The 12,588-nt window shown below is 44.2% G+C and overlaps 1 protein-coding gene across 1 annotated transcript in view; it reads left to right on the top strand.

The window, feature by feature from the left end:
• Nucleotides 1-12,588, top strand: part of NT5DC2 (5'-nucleotidase domain containing 2) — a 139,047-nt gene that overhangs the window by 112,229 nt on the left and 14,230 nt on the right. The window contains exons 7-10 of the mRNA XM_030194102.1: nt 1,524-1,584; nt 8,384-8,486; nt 8,609-8,710; nt 8,938-9,019. Coding sequence (XP_030049962.1) covers nt 1,524-1,584; nt 8,384-8,486; nt 8,609-8,710; nt 8,938-9,019 — 348 coding nt within the window. The remainder of the gene's footprint in view (nt 1-1,523; nt 1,585-8,383; nt 8,487-8,608; nt 8,711-8,937; nt 9,020-12,588) is intronic.

Here is a 12,588-nt window from a genome sequence, read left to right as displayed (position 1 = left end):
CAGTCACTAAGTGTGGTTGCTATGCACATGCCCGGGCCAGCATGTGCTGTGGACGCACCTCCACAGCGTTTCACGGCTTTCATACACACATACAAGCTGCATGTATGAAAGCCGTATGTAGCTTTTCTTTTTTTTTCAAAACTTTTAAGCTGTCTCAGCTCCCCAATAAACAGGAATATAACTTTCCCCTTGGAGGGGAAGGTTCTTTGCTTACAAGCAGGAAGAGGGCATAGCACCCACAGATGTTTCCCACAATGTAGAGCTTCAGCATCTGGTTTTCAGGAGATCAGGCGGCTGGGAGTTGCTCCTTGCCTCCCAGGACATTTTGGGCTTGGGAGGAAGGAATGGAAACCCTACGAGCTTCTTTGTTTATGGCCACTTTTCTACGTTGTAGGTTGAACGTTTTTTCCTGGTAAGTTCTTAAGGGATGTGATATGATTGCTTGTATTAACTCGGTACAAAAGTATTGCTTTTTTTCTTGCACGGTGGTGATGAGGTACTGCTGACCCCATTATTGGGTAGTGTTCCATCTCCTGGGGCAAATTTTGAAACTAGGCATTCATGGAAAGTCCCATACAGTAATAACTCTCCCGGGTTGCATTCTTCTGCCCTCTCCTCCTGTGCAAATACTACAGCAGACTGCCCTGCTGAGAAGCCACTGCCATGCTACTCTACAACTCCTGACCTCCGGTAAAAGCTTCTTCCCAAAAGGTAGGAGCCGCTTCTGTGCTTCAAGCTTGGAATGCATATTTAAATAGTAATTGGCTTGTTTGCATATGATTCCCATTGTCTGCTGCCACAAACAGTAAAAAGCACACAGAGCCCCTTTATGCGTTTCCTGCTGAATATTGTGCTCGTTAAATTGGCTGGAATCGATCAAAAACGCATGTTGCTGTTCCAGTAAGTTTTTTGTGTATCTGGCCCTCAGTGCGTTTTTATGGGAAAAAGACTTCCAGCTTCTGTAGCATAGAAAGTTATATACAGTGAAACATAGCACTACTACTACTATTTGACATTTCTAGAGCACTACTAGGGTTACGCAGCGCTGTACAATATAACATAGAAGGACAGTCCCTGCTCAAAGAGCTTGTAGCAGAGAATTCTTCTTTCACACTTCACTATTCTCCAGGGCCCAAACTGCCTCCATCTTAAACAAACTACTCCTCTGCAAATACCCCAACCACATGCAAAATCTAGCCCCTGCAACTGCACCATAAACTGCCTCTATTCTGAAAACTACTACTTGCCACTGCCTAAACAGCTATAAGCACACACAGAGAGGTTGGAAAGATTCCTCGAGTCATGTCTGATTTTGTACTTAGAATGTGGTCTGGTGTGTGATTGCTTTATAACTTATCTGTACCGATATCGGTTTTATGTACTACTTTTGTTTTTCTGCACTGCACATGTAAAGCTTAAGAAATGGTACTCCTTGATTGGTTGTTGGCTTTTTTTTTCTGATGTTCATGTACAGAGTTCTTTTCTGTATGTTAATCCTGCCCTGTTTTTCCTCTTCCCTCTAGGATGCCATCCGAGACGTGCATATCAAAGGCTTTATGTACAAGTGGATCATGCAGGACCTGGGTGAGTGGTGCTGGCTGCATCCATTGTATATTAAAATGCAGCTGTAGCTAGGTTAGGGCTCTTGCAGCAGCTGTGCCTTCCATAGCAGTGAGCACGTTAAAATACTTAAATATTAGAGAATATGTAGTAGGGCTGTTATGCTGACTGGGCCCAAACCCAACCCCAGGCTGCTGTTTCCTGAAGGCAGGAAAAGATTTTAACAAAACCCAGTGCTTATAAATTTCATGTGCTTGTGGGAACAGAAAAAAATACATGGACATCCCCACCCACAGCAGAGATCTGGAATGCACATGCAGTGTACTGATATGATCTACTGTGGGCCTTACTCAAGGAGGGGGAGGTGAATGGCATTGTATGAATATAGGAATGCACAGTTTGCAAATAAAAGCACAATGGTCTCTTTGAGTGGAGTGATGTGAACAGGGTTGTCTAAGAGGGTGTATTACTGTGCTACTGGGCATGTGTAAGCTGATCTTAGATATAGATGAAATGCCTGGAGGTATGAGCTCCTCTTCCTTTTCTTAAATTCTTGTATTTCTGTTTGTAAACATATGCACCTTTCTGTCTTATGGGAGCTAGCAAATGCAGTTTATTTTTTCCTGTATCAGCATGAATTCCTCTGTGCTAACATGCAGGAAAGGCTCTGGTTTCATTGGTGTCCTCTAGTTTCTAATTCTGGGCAGGCACTAAGGGTTGCCAGATTTTTACTTGCAATAAATTATTATTGGGTACAGATTTTGCTGTTGTCATTTTGTGCACAACTGGGTTTACTATGCTGAATAGTCTGTCAGTCCTGGCTCCATGAAGCCTGAACCTGCTGAGTACTTAATTATTAAGATTAATTAACTGCCTCGGTGTGACTTCAGCCAAGGTGGTGTACAACTGGTGTAACTGGACATAGGTAGCTTACATTATAGTAATAGTAGAACTATAATAAAATAGCCAGTGTTACCATAATGTGCGATTAGTTTTAAACTGACATGTTTGGTCTTTAAAATATTTGATGGCTTTAGTTCAGAATATCTAGCTGGCTTAATTTTCCTTTCCATCCCATCCCATCCTAATTTCTCGGGATGGGGAATCACGTTTACTTTATTTTCAGGTGTAAGGTATAAGAAATAGGTTTTCAAACCCTTGCTAAAGGCTATCTATTAAAAAAAGTATTTACTGTAAATATTCCTTTTTATCTTTATTTCTATTTTGTAATCCGCTTTGAACCTTAATTTGGGTGTTGGCGGAATATAAGTATCACATCAAAAAACCTACAGTGAGGTGAACTTGGAAATAGGCAAATTAAGTTATAGTAATAGCAAGAATATGATAGTATGTCAGTAATCTAGCATTGCTGACTTCCTTCTTGAATAAATAATCACAGTGGTGCTTCATCTTTCCCTTCCCCATTTGCCCATCATCCAGATAATTTTTGTAGAGCTCCTGTTTTTGCTATAAAAATTGTGGTGGCATGCAACTATCTTACGCAAAAGGATTTCCCTTACTCCAGAGTTTTATTTCCTTATATGGTACTTAGCCCCTCCCAATGCATCCCAGGATGCACTGGCAGGGTCTGGGTGCCACCATTTTGAGAAGGGCAGGCTCAGAGGCATGAGGGAAGTAGGTGTTACTCCAACACATAACTCAAGGTATGTGAAGGGAAGCCTGGGGGGGATGGGAATGTACTAGACCACCAGAGCCAGTGTTCACTTAGGCGAGGTCGGTGGGGCCACCAGGGTATTTTGTTTTGGGGAGGTTGGGAGGGGTCTACCGGACCACTGGGGATGTTTATAAGGTTTTGGGGGGATCAGGAGGGGTCTGCCGGACCATCAGGGATTACGTTTGGCGGGGGAATCGGGAGGGGACCACTGGAGACCTTTTCTGGTTGGGGGAGGGGAGCTCTGAAAACCTACTGACACCTCTGGAACTGATTTTAGTTGTTTTCTCTGCACCATTTCACGGAATCACTAATGAGCTCATTTTAATACTAACAGGCTCATTAGCATGGGACTTTTCAGTCACTGCTTCCATGCACAATAATGCAGTGGCTGAAAGCCTCTGTGCATTAGCCACACAATAATGTTTCATTTAAACTGGCTAAAACCAGTCTAAATTAAATGTTGCAAGCACGGTAACCTTTGAGCATCTCCACCTTGAGTGCTGCGCTACTCTGAAACAGCTGTCATCATGGTCAGGGCCCTTCCACAAGAAGTAACTTTGAAAGGGGTGCAGACAAGTGGGAGATGGGCTTTTCTAAAAGGGTTGGGCAAGAAGGGAATAGTGGCTTGGTCAGTTAAAACAGAAAATAGAGAGGTGTTAACTGTATTGTTTTATGTACCTAAACAAATGGAGAAAAAATGGTGAAAGCCTTATGTTATTATTTTTTTTATTGCCTTTGTAAATAGATGCTAACATAGTGTATGTAAATGCCACAGCATTGCTACAAAATTATGCTGCAGAATTTCCTAACCCTGGTTGTAGAATTAACCCCTGAGTCACTACAGGACACACAGGGCCTGGCTTATAGGTGAAACAAGGAAGGCTGAGTGTAACTATACCGAATCCTCTCAAATGTGTTGTTGCATTCTCTATGGTTGTAAAACTTCACTTTCCCAAGAGAATAGTACATGTGTATCAGAAATCTGCTCAGGAAGAACCAGTCAAACATGTTCTGTCTGTTCCAAAGCAGTGTTCCTTATGACTACAATGTAATCATCCTCAAAAATTATGTTTGGTGGCATTCTGTCTTTAATCCCTTAACACAGCCTAATAGACTGGGGGATAGGGTTAATATATATTAGGATTTATTTACTGCCTTTTTGAAGAAATTCACCCAAGGTGAAGCTTTCACCTGCTTCCTGAAGTTCAGCAAAGCCTTTCAGGGAATGTATTCCAGAGTGTGGATCTTCCAAAGCACTCTGCTTGCCATTGTTATCACATTCTTAGAACATAAGAGTAGCCATACTGGGTCAGATCAATGGTCCATCTAGCCCAGTATCCTGTTTTCCAACCAGTGGCCAAGCCAGGTCACAAGTACCTAGCAGAAACCCAAATCGTGGCAACACTCCATACTACAAATCCCAGGGCAAGCAGTTGCTTCCCATGTCTGTCTCAATAGCAGACTATAGACTTTTCCTCCAGGAATTTGTCCAAACCTTTTTTTTTTTTTTAAAGCGAGATACACTAACGGCTGTTACCACCTTCTCTGGCAAAGAGTTCCAGAGCTTAACTATTTGCTGAGTGAAAAATATTTCCTCCTATTTGTTTTAAAAGTATTTCCGTTTAACTTCCTCGAGTGTCCCCTAGTCTTTGTACTTTTGAAACAAGTAAAAAATCAATTTACTTCTACTCATTCTACACCACTCAGGATTTTGTAGACCTCAATCATATCTCCCCTCATCCATCTCTTTTCCAAGCTAAAGAACCCTAACCTCTTTAGCCTTTCCTCATACGAGAGGAGTTCCATCCCCTTTCATTTTGAGCGCTCTTCTTTGAACCTTTTCTAATTCCATTATATCTTTTTTTGAGATATGGTGACCAGAACTGAACGCAGTACTCAAGGTGCAGACGCACCATGGAGCGATACAAAGGCATTATAGTTTTTTAGGTCTTATTCACCATCCCTTTCCTAATAATTCCTAGCATCCTGTTTGCTTCTTGGCTGCCGCCACACACTGAGCAAAAGATTTCAGCGTATTATCTACGACACCTAGGTCTTTTTCTTGGCCGTTGACCTCCAAGGTGGATCCTAGCCAATGATTCATATTATTATTTCCAATGTACATCACCTTGCATTTGTCCACATTAAATTTCATCTGCCATTTGGATGCCCGGTCTTCCAATTTCCTAAGGTCTTCCTGGAATATTTCACAATCCGCATGTGTTTTAACAACCTTGAATAGTTTTGTATCATCTGCAAATTTAATCACCTCACTCGTTGCTGGCTCGTTAATACCGGAAATGGTTTTCAAGAGTGATGATGTGGAGGAATTGAAAGAAATTTTGGTGAAATGCTAGTAAAAATTATTAACGAGCCAGCAACTAGGACATATGGATTGGAGAACAGGCACTGAAAAAGAAAAAATAAATATACAGTCGGTTGTCTCCCGAAGAAGCAGTTTGTGAAAAGGAGATGCGGGCATACTACAGCAGAGTGCATTGGCACCTGGGGTGCATGTGCCAGCCATGCCTCTGCCTGCTGCCTCGCAGGGCCCTCAGCCTGTGGTGAGGTCACCGACACTGGGTCCATGTGTACTACCAGCATCGACAGCCTCCCATGTCAGTTCCTCCTCAACATTGATGGAGGATGCTTTGCCGGAGTTGAAGGTGAAGTCTACGTCTCAACAGTCTCCAGGCAAGAACCAAGTTCCTCCTACTTGAGACAGGCTCGATCTCATTGCTTCCATGAGGAGTTCTTTGCTGACACTGAGGAGGAGCGCTCATGGGCATCTAATGAGGACTTTAGGTACTTCTCAGAGGAGGAGTTTAATGATATCTCATCTGTCACCTGAGGAGAGATGCAAGTCTCCACCTGAGAGCCTCTCCTTCCCAGCTTTTGTCAGGGAAATGGCAGCTGCCATTCCAGTTCAGTTAGAGACAGAGAATGAGCCTAGGGTTAAGATGTTTGAGGTTCTGGATTGCGACTCTCCTCCTAGAGAGGCTGTGACTGTCTTGCTTTACAAGATCTTGCATGATGTTCAGGTGAAGAATTGGGAGTCCCCTCTGTCGGTCCCTGTCCTGCCAAGAAGATTGATACCATGTATCAGATCCAGAATTCCCTGGGGTTTGATAAGCCACAATTACCTTCTCATTCCCTGGTGGTGGAATCTGTGCTCAAAATGAGCCAGAAGTTCCAGAGACTTTGCTTCAGCTCCCCCAAGCTCAAGCTCTGGACTCTTTTGGGCAGAAGATGCATTAGGCCTCAATACTCATCTGATGTATACAGTCATACTAGCTCTACATGAGGCTTTACTTGCGGATCTTGGTGTGCACTATGACTGATATGGTGGATTCTCTGCCACTGGAGCAGGTCAGATCTATTAAGTTTCTGGTTAGGGGTGCTTATGATACTTTTGATGTGGCATCCAGGATTTCTGCCCAGAGTTTAGCGATACGCAGAGACTCATGGCTGCGTGGTAGATGCCATGTGCTGGGGGAGGGGAGATAATTTTTTTGGATAGAAGGTGGAGGAGGTCGCAGACCTCATCAAAAAGCACACTGATACTATTGATGCTCTTTCCCACTGGACACCTTCTGCACCCTTCTCATCCAGGAGGTTATTGGGCAAATCGAGGAGGGATCCCTACTACTCAGAGATGTAGGTATGCTCCTTTTCACCAGGCTCAGCACCAGCACTCATTCTTGTCAAAAGCGTGCGCCAAAGGCCCAGTTGGCTTACCAGTCAAAGCAGGGGGCAAGCTCTTGACTAGCTCCAGCAGAGCATAGATGCCGTAACAGTGACTGTTCCAGACCTGCCAGTGGGAGGGAGGCTGAGGTTTTTGTTTGTTTGTAAGAAAGGTGGCCCCTTTTAACCTCCAACTGGTGGGTTCTTCAAATAGTCCGGCTCAGTTATGCCCTGCATTGGCATCAAAGACCACCAAATTGCCCTCCGATAGTGTCTTCCTTTAGCTCTCAGCACAAGGAAGTACTTAATGAACTCTCCTCCCTTCTAGAGGTGCATGTGGTTGAGCCCATTCAACCAGGAGAAGAAGGGTGAGGATTTTATTCCAGGTACATCCTTGTCCAAAAGAAGACAAGGAGGATGCGTCCATCCTAGACCTAAGGGCCCTGAACAAATTCCTAGTCAAAAAACAGTTCAGGATGGTTTCCCTGGTCACCCTTCTCCCAGTGATTCAAGCTCAAGATTGACTGTGCTCTCTGGACTTAAAGGATGTCTATACTCAAATCCCAGGCCACAGGAAGTACCTCAGATTTCAGGTTGGAACACGTCACTTCCAGTACCGCATTTAGGCATTTCACTTTGCATTAGCTCGCAGAGTTTTCACCAAGCGTCTAGCGGTAGTTGCACGTCGAGGGACGGTGCTCAGGAGTCCATAACTATTCAGGTGTTAGAGCTTACTAGGGTTTATTTTAAACTTTAAATTTGGAGGAGTTTGGGGAAAGGCTCAGTTATTTGAAAAGATTTCCTCAGTATCAAAGTAACTAAAAACAAAGGACAGGATTCACTAGTTCTTCTGTTCAATAATCGTCAGAAGTCATACCAAAATGCTTGCAGTTTCTTCAGATGAGTTGTGCCTTTGTTTTGACCAAGAGAGTTGGGTTTGTGCAATGTGTAAAGCAGGATTGTCCAACCTTGGTCCTTGAGGGCTGCAATCCAGTCTGGTTTTCAGGATTTCCCCACTTAATATGCATGAGATCTATTATATACAATGGAAACAGTTCAAGCAAATAGATCTCATGCATACTTATTGGGGAAATCCTGAAAGCTTGACCTGGTGAGGGCTGAGGTTGGACACCCCTGGTGTAGAGGGACTTATATTGAGAGCACTGACCAGAAAATCTACGTTCCTAGTATATTGAAAAGGAACTGTGATGAGATTTGTGATTGTTGCTGCTGACCAGAACACCTACGTTCCTAGTATATTGAACTGTGATGAGATTTGTGATTGTTGCTGCTTGAGAACCATTCAGTTATGAGTGTGTTAATGGTTCTTTGGAGATCCCAGATTTATCTAATATAGCTTTCCTTTCCTCTTTCCTTCAGCGCTCCTTCAAGTACATGTGATTAAGCTGTTTTTCAGATACTCCTCAAGTGTAGTTATGAAGTTTTGTTTGCTTGTCTTTGCAGAGAAGTACATTTTGCGAGGGGATGAGACCTATGCGGTCCTACATCTGCTGTCCAGCCATGGGAAAAAGCTCTTCCTCATCACCAACAGCCCTTTCAGTTTTGTGTAAGTACCCTAACCCCTTTCCCTTCCTAGCATCATGTAATCTGCATGACTAATTCGCTGCTTGCTCATGCTTCTTTCCTCACTCATTGCTTCACTTTCTTCCTCTTCTGCTCATCCTGCAGGGATAAAGGCATGAAGTATATGGTTGGCAAAGACTGGAGGGATTTCTTTGACGTGGTTATTGTTCAGGCTGACAAACCACATTTCTTCAATGATTGTGTGAAGTAAGTACCGACTTGTGAGCAAAGCCCTCATGTGTTTGCATGTGTAGGGGGCTCTTGGTGCGAGGAGGTATCGTTACATGAATCGGCCAAACAAGTAGAAAAGTTTTAGATGGAAGGATGGAAGATGATAAAAATAAGAATCCATTCAGAGACTCCAAACAAGGGTGAAATAAAGGTTTATTGGAAAAGCTGTAACCCGCTCTGTTGAATCCTTTTCTTTTCCGCAGACCTTTCCGGCGGCTTGACAGCAATGGTGATCTACAGTGGGATAAGATCACCAATCTGGAGAAAGGACAGATTTACAAACAGGTGAGATCAGAAATGCAGTCTCTTAGGCCCCAATGATCAAAGTCAAACACTTGTGCTAGAGGCTGTCGGCGTCAGACTAGCACCTGCATTTGTGTGCGCCCTAGGATCAGAGCCAGTGTGCGTATGTAACAATGAGATCGCCAGCTCTGAACACTAATAGCATGCTAAACAGGGCCATTAACATTCCTCGCCAATGCTCAGCAGGCAGCGTGCCAAACAAGAGAGATGCTGCCGTGGCAAATCCTATGCCAGCTCAGAGCTGGCGTTAGTTTGTCAGGGCATTGGGGGAAAATGGCAAAACCCTGTCTAGCATGCATTTCATGCTTCCAGGCCCCCCCACCCAACACAAGGGCCTGGAGGTCCAGTGGTCCACCAGACCCCCAGCTCCCTTCCCCAAACAATTAAAAACAAACAAAAGAAAAAGCCCTTGGTGGGGTTCCGCAGGGATCTGTGGTTGGACCACTGATTTTTAACATTTTTATAAATGATCTAGGGATAAGAGTAACTTGTGAGGTAATTAAATTTGCTGACGACACAAAGTTATTCAAAGTTGTTAAATCACAAGAGGAACTTACGAGACTGAGCATCCAAATGGCACATAACGTTTAATGTGAGCAAGTGCAAAGTGATGCATGTGGGAAAGAGGAACCCGAACTATAGCTGCGTGATGCAGGGTTTCACATTAGCAGTCACTGACCAGGAAGGGGATCTAGGTCTCATCGTTAGTACATTGAAACCCTCTGCTCAGTGTTCGGCAGCGGCTAAGAAAGCAAATAGCATGCTAGGCATTATTAGGAAAGGAATGGAAAACAAAAATGAGGATATTATAATGCCTTTGTATTGCTCCATGTTGTGATTGCACCTTGAATACTGTGTGCAGTTTTGGTCACCACATCTCAAAAAAGATATAGTGGAATTAGAAAAGGTACAGAGAAGGGCAACGAAAATGATAAAGGGGATGGGACGACTTCCCTATGAGGAAAGGCTAAAACGGCTAGGGCTCTTCAGCTTGGAGAAAAGACAGCTGAGGGGAGATATGATAGAGGTCTATAAAATAATGAGTGAACGGGTAGACGTGAATCAAAAAATACAAGGACTAGTGGGCACGCAATGAAGCTACAAAGTAGTAAATTTAAAACAAATCGTAGAAAATATTTTTTCACTCAACGTGTAATTAAACTTTGGAATTCATTGTCAGAGAATGTAGTAAAAGCAGTTACCATATTTTTCGGACTATAAGACGCACCTAGGTTTTAGAGGAGGAAAATAGGAAAAACAATTTTGAAGCAAAAAGTGTGGCGGAGATCTGCTGGAGGACCACAGGTTGTGCAACACTCTTGTATGGGGACAGCAGTTTTGCACAACCTGTGTGGTTCTGCAGTGGAATTTGTCCTCCCCTGCCATCCATGTCCAACGATTCTCCTCTCTCCCCTCCATGTCCAGCGATTTGTTCAAACCCCTGCCTGCCTGTCCGCCCTCAGCTCCCCGACTTTCCATTTGTGCAACCGTGCTCCCTGCCTTGAAATCTTTAATTTACATACCCGAAGTCATGGTAAAGCAACAGTAAGTAAAAGCAGCAGGCAGGCTCGCCTTCTTGTCGCTTCCCTTCCCTCTCAGCGCGTCCCGCCCTTGCGGAAAGGAAGTTACATCAGAGGAAGGCGGGATGCACTGAGAGGGAAGGGAAGTGACGAGACGAGAAGGCGAGCCTGCCTGCTGCTTTTACTGCTGGTTCGCCACGACTTCGAGTAAATTAAAGATTTCGAAACAGGGAGCACGGGTGCACGAACGGAAGGGAGCGGGCAGGTGAGCCAGACCTCACAAAAAAAGCACTGGGCGGAGTTAAGGCGTGCCGCACGGGGCCCCTTTGAGCGTGAGGCCCTATGCGGTCGCAACGCTCGCCTCAGCCTAAGACTGGCCCTGCCCCCCGCAGCGAGCAAGTACGCTACATTCGGACTATAAAGTGCGTCTTATAGTCCAAAAAATACGGTAACAGCGGGGTTTAAAAAAGGTTTGGCTATCTTCCTAAAAGAAAAGTCCATAAGCCATTATTAAGATGGACTTAGGGAAAATCCACTGCTTATTTCTAGGATAAGGCGCATAAAATGTATTGTACTGTTTGGGATCTTGCCACATACTTGTAACCTGGATTGGCCACTGTTGGAAACAGGATGCTGGGCTTGATGGACCTTCGGTCTGTCCCAGTATGGCAACACTTATGTTCTTATTATGGTGGTCTACTGCCCTCCCCCCCAAATCTCCCCTCATATCTGGAAAAGGGAGGAAGTAGCACTCCCTTCTGCAAGCATCGCCTCAAAATGGCAGCTTCCTGCCTGCCCGGGATGGTACTGGGCAGGGCTTCACTATCATATAAGAGAGTTTCTCCTTTATATGGTAGTGAAGCCCTGCCTAGTGTATCCCAGGATGCTCCAGGCAGGGGATGCTGCTCACAGGAAGGAAGGGAGGAAGTGCTACTCCCTCCCTTTTCCAAGTATGAGGGGGTTTGGGGGGCACTAGACCATCAGGTTAGCCTGTGGGGGGAACTAATAGGGGTCCCACAGGACCACCAAGGTTTTCTTAATTGGTATACAAGAAGTCTTGTGAGGGAGCAGGATTTGTCTTGAGGGGATCCAACCCTCTGCTGCCTGAACAAACAATACCATACCTTGCTACTAAAGAGAAAATGGACAGGAAACTCAGTTAAGAACATGATAGTTAAAAGTGCAGCCCTAGAATCATCCTGACCCAGGGACAAACAGCTTGCAGTAGGGTGTAGTGACTGTAGATGTAACTGAGAATTCCCAGCCAGCCTCTGATACCTTCATTCCTTCACCCTGTGTTTTGATGTATATGGCAGGAGCATTCCTGCTGAGTAGGAAGTATTGATCTGTGTGCTTGGTCGTTGCAGAAATGCTAGTGATTTTTAGTACATGCCTCTACCAATAGGGAGAGTCAGTCCCCCTTCCACAAAGTCTATCAGTGCTACATCAACCCTGTTCTGGGATTCTGCCCAACTCCTGTGACAGTACCTAAGATGTCTTGGAGACTGAGCTAGAAGAAAAATGAGTTGTGCAGCTGTCTTGTGTTCTGCCTCTAGGACCCAGCAGAATTTCAGTTTAGGAAGGGCAGTAATAACAGCATGCCTTCAGGGGGAGAGGAGGCCTGTGTCAACAGGAGGAAAGAGGGTATAGTGAGTGATGTTAAACTTTTCTGTCTCTTAAGCTGTATGAATAACCACACAAACTATAGATGCCCTCTCCACATTGCACAACATTATTGCAACTCCACCAAAATGTAAATTGTAAGCCACTGTGAACTGAAATTTGGTTTTGGATAATAGTGGGATACAAGAATGTATAAATAAATTAAATCTAGTACAGTCTGTGATGAGAAAACTATGTAAGCAAGTCTTTGACAACATTTCATTTTAGTTTTCCCATAAAGGGAGGAGCGAGACATAACCATTTCCTAGCTTGTATATATCTTTTGCTGAGAGCTTGCCAGATTTTGTCAGTCATTCCTATTGTCGAGTTCTCTGTGAAACCTCTATCTTTTGTAGCGCTCCAAAAATA

The sequence above is a fragment of the Microcaecilia unicolor genome, chromosome 2 (assembly GCF_901765095.1).
Source record: "Microcaecilia unicolor chromosome 2, aMicUni1.1, whole genome shotgun sequence".
NCBI classification, from domain to species: domain Eukaryota; kingdom Metazoa; phylum Chordata; class Amphibia; order Gymnophiona; family Siphonopidae; genus Microcaecilia; species Microcaecilia unicolor.
The sequence above is the reverse complement of the archived record's forward strand: the minus strand, read 5'-3'. Positions and strand labels throughout refer to the sequence as shown.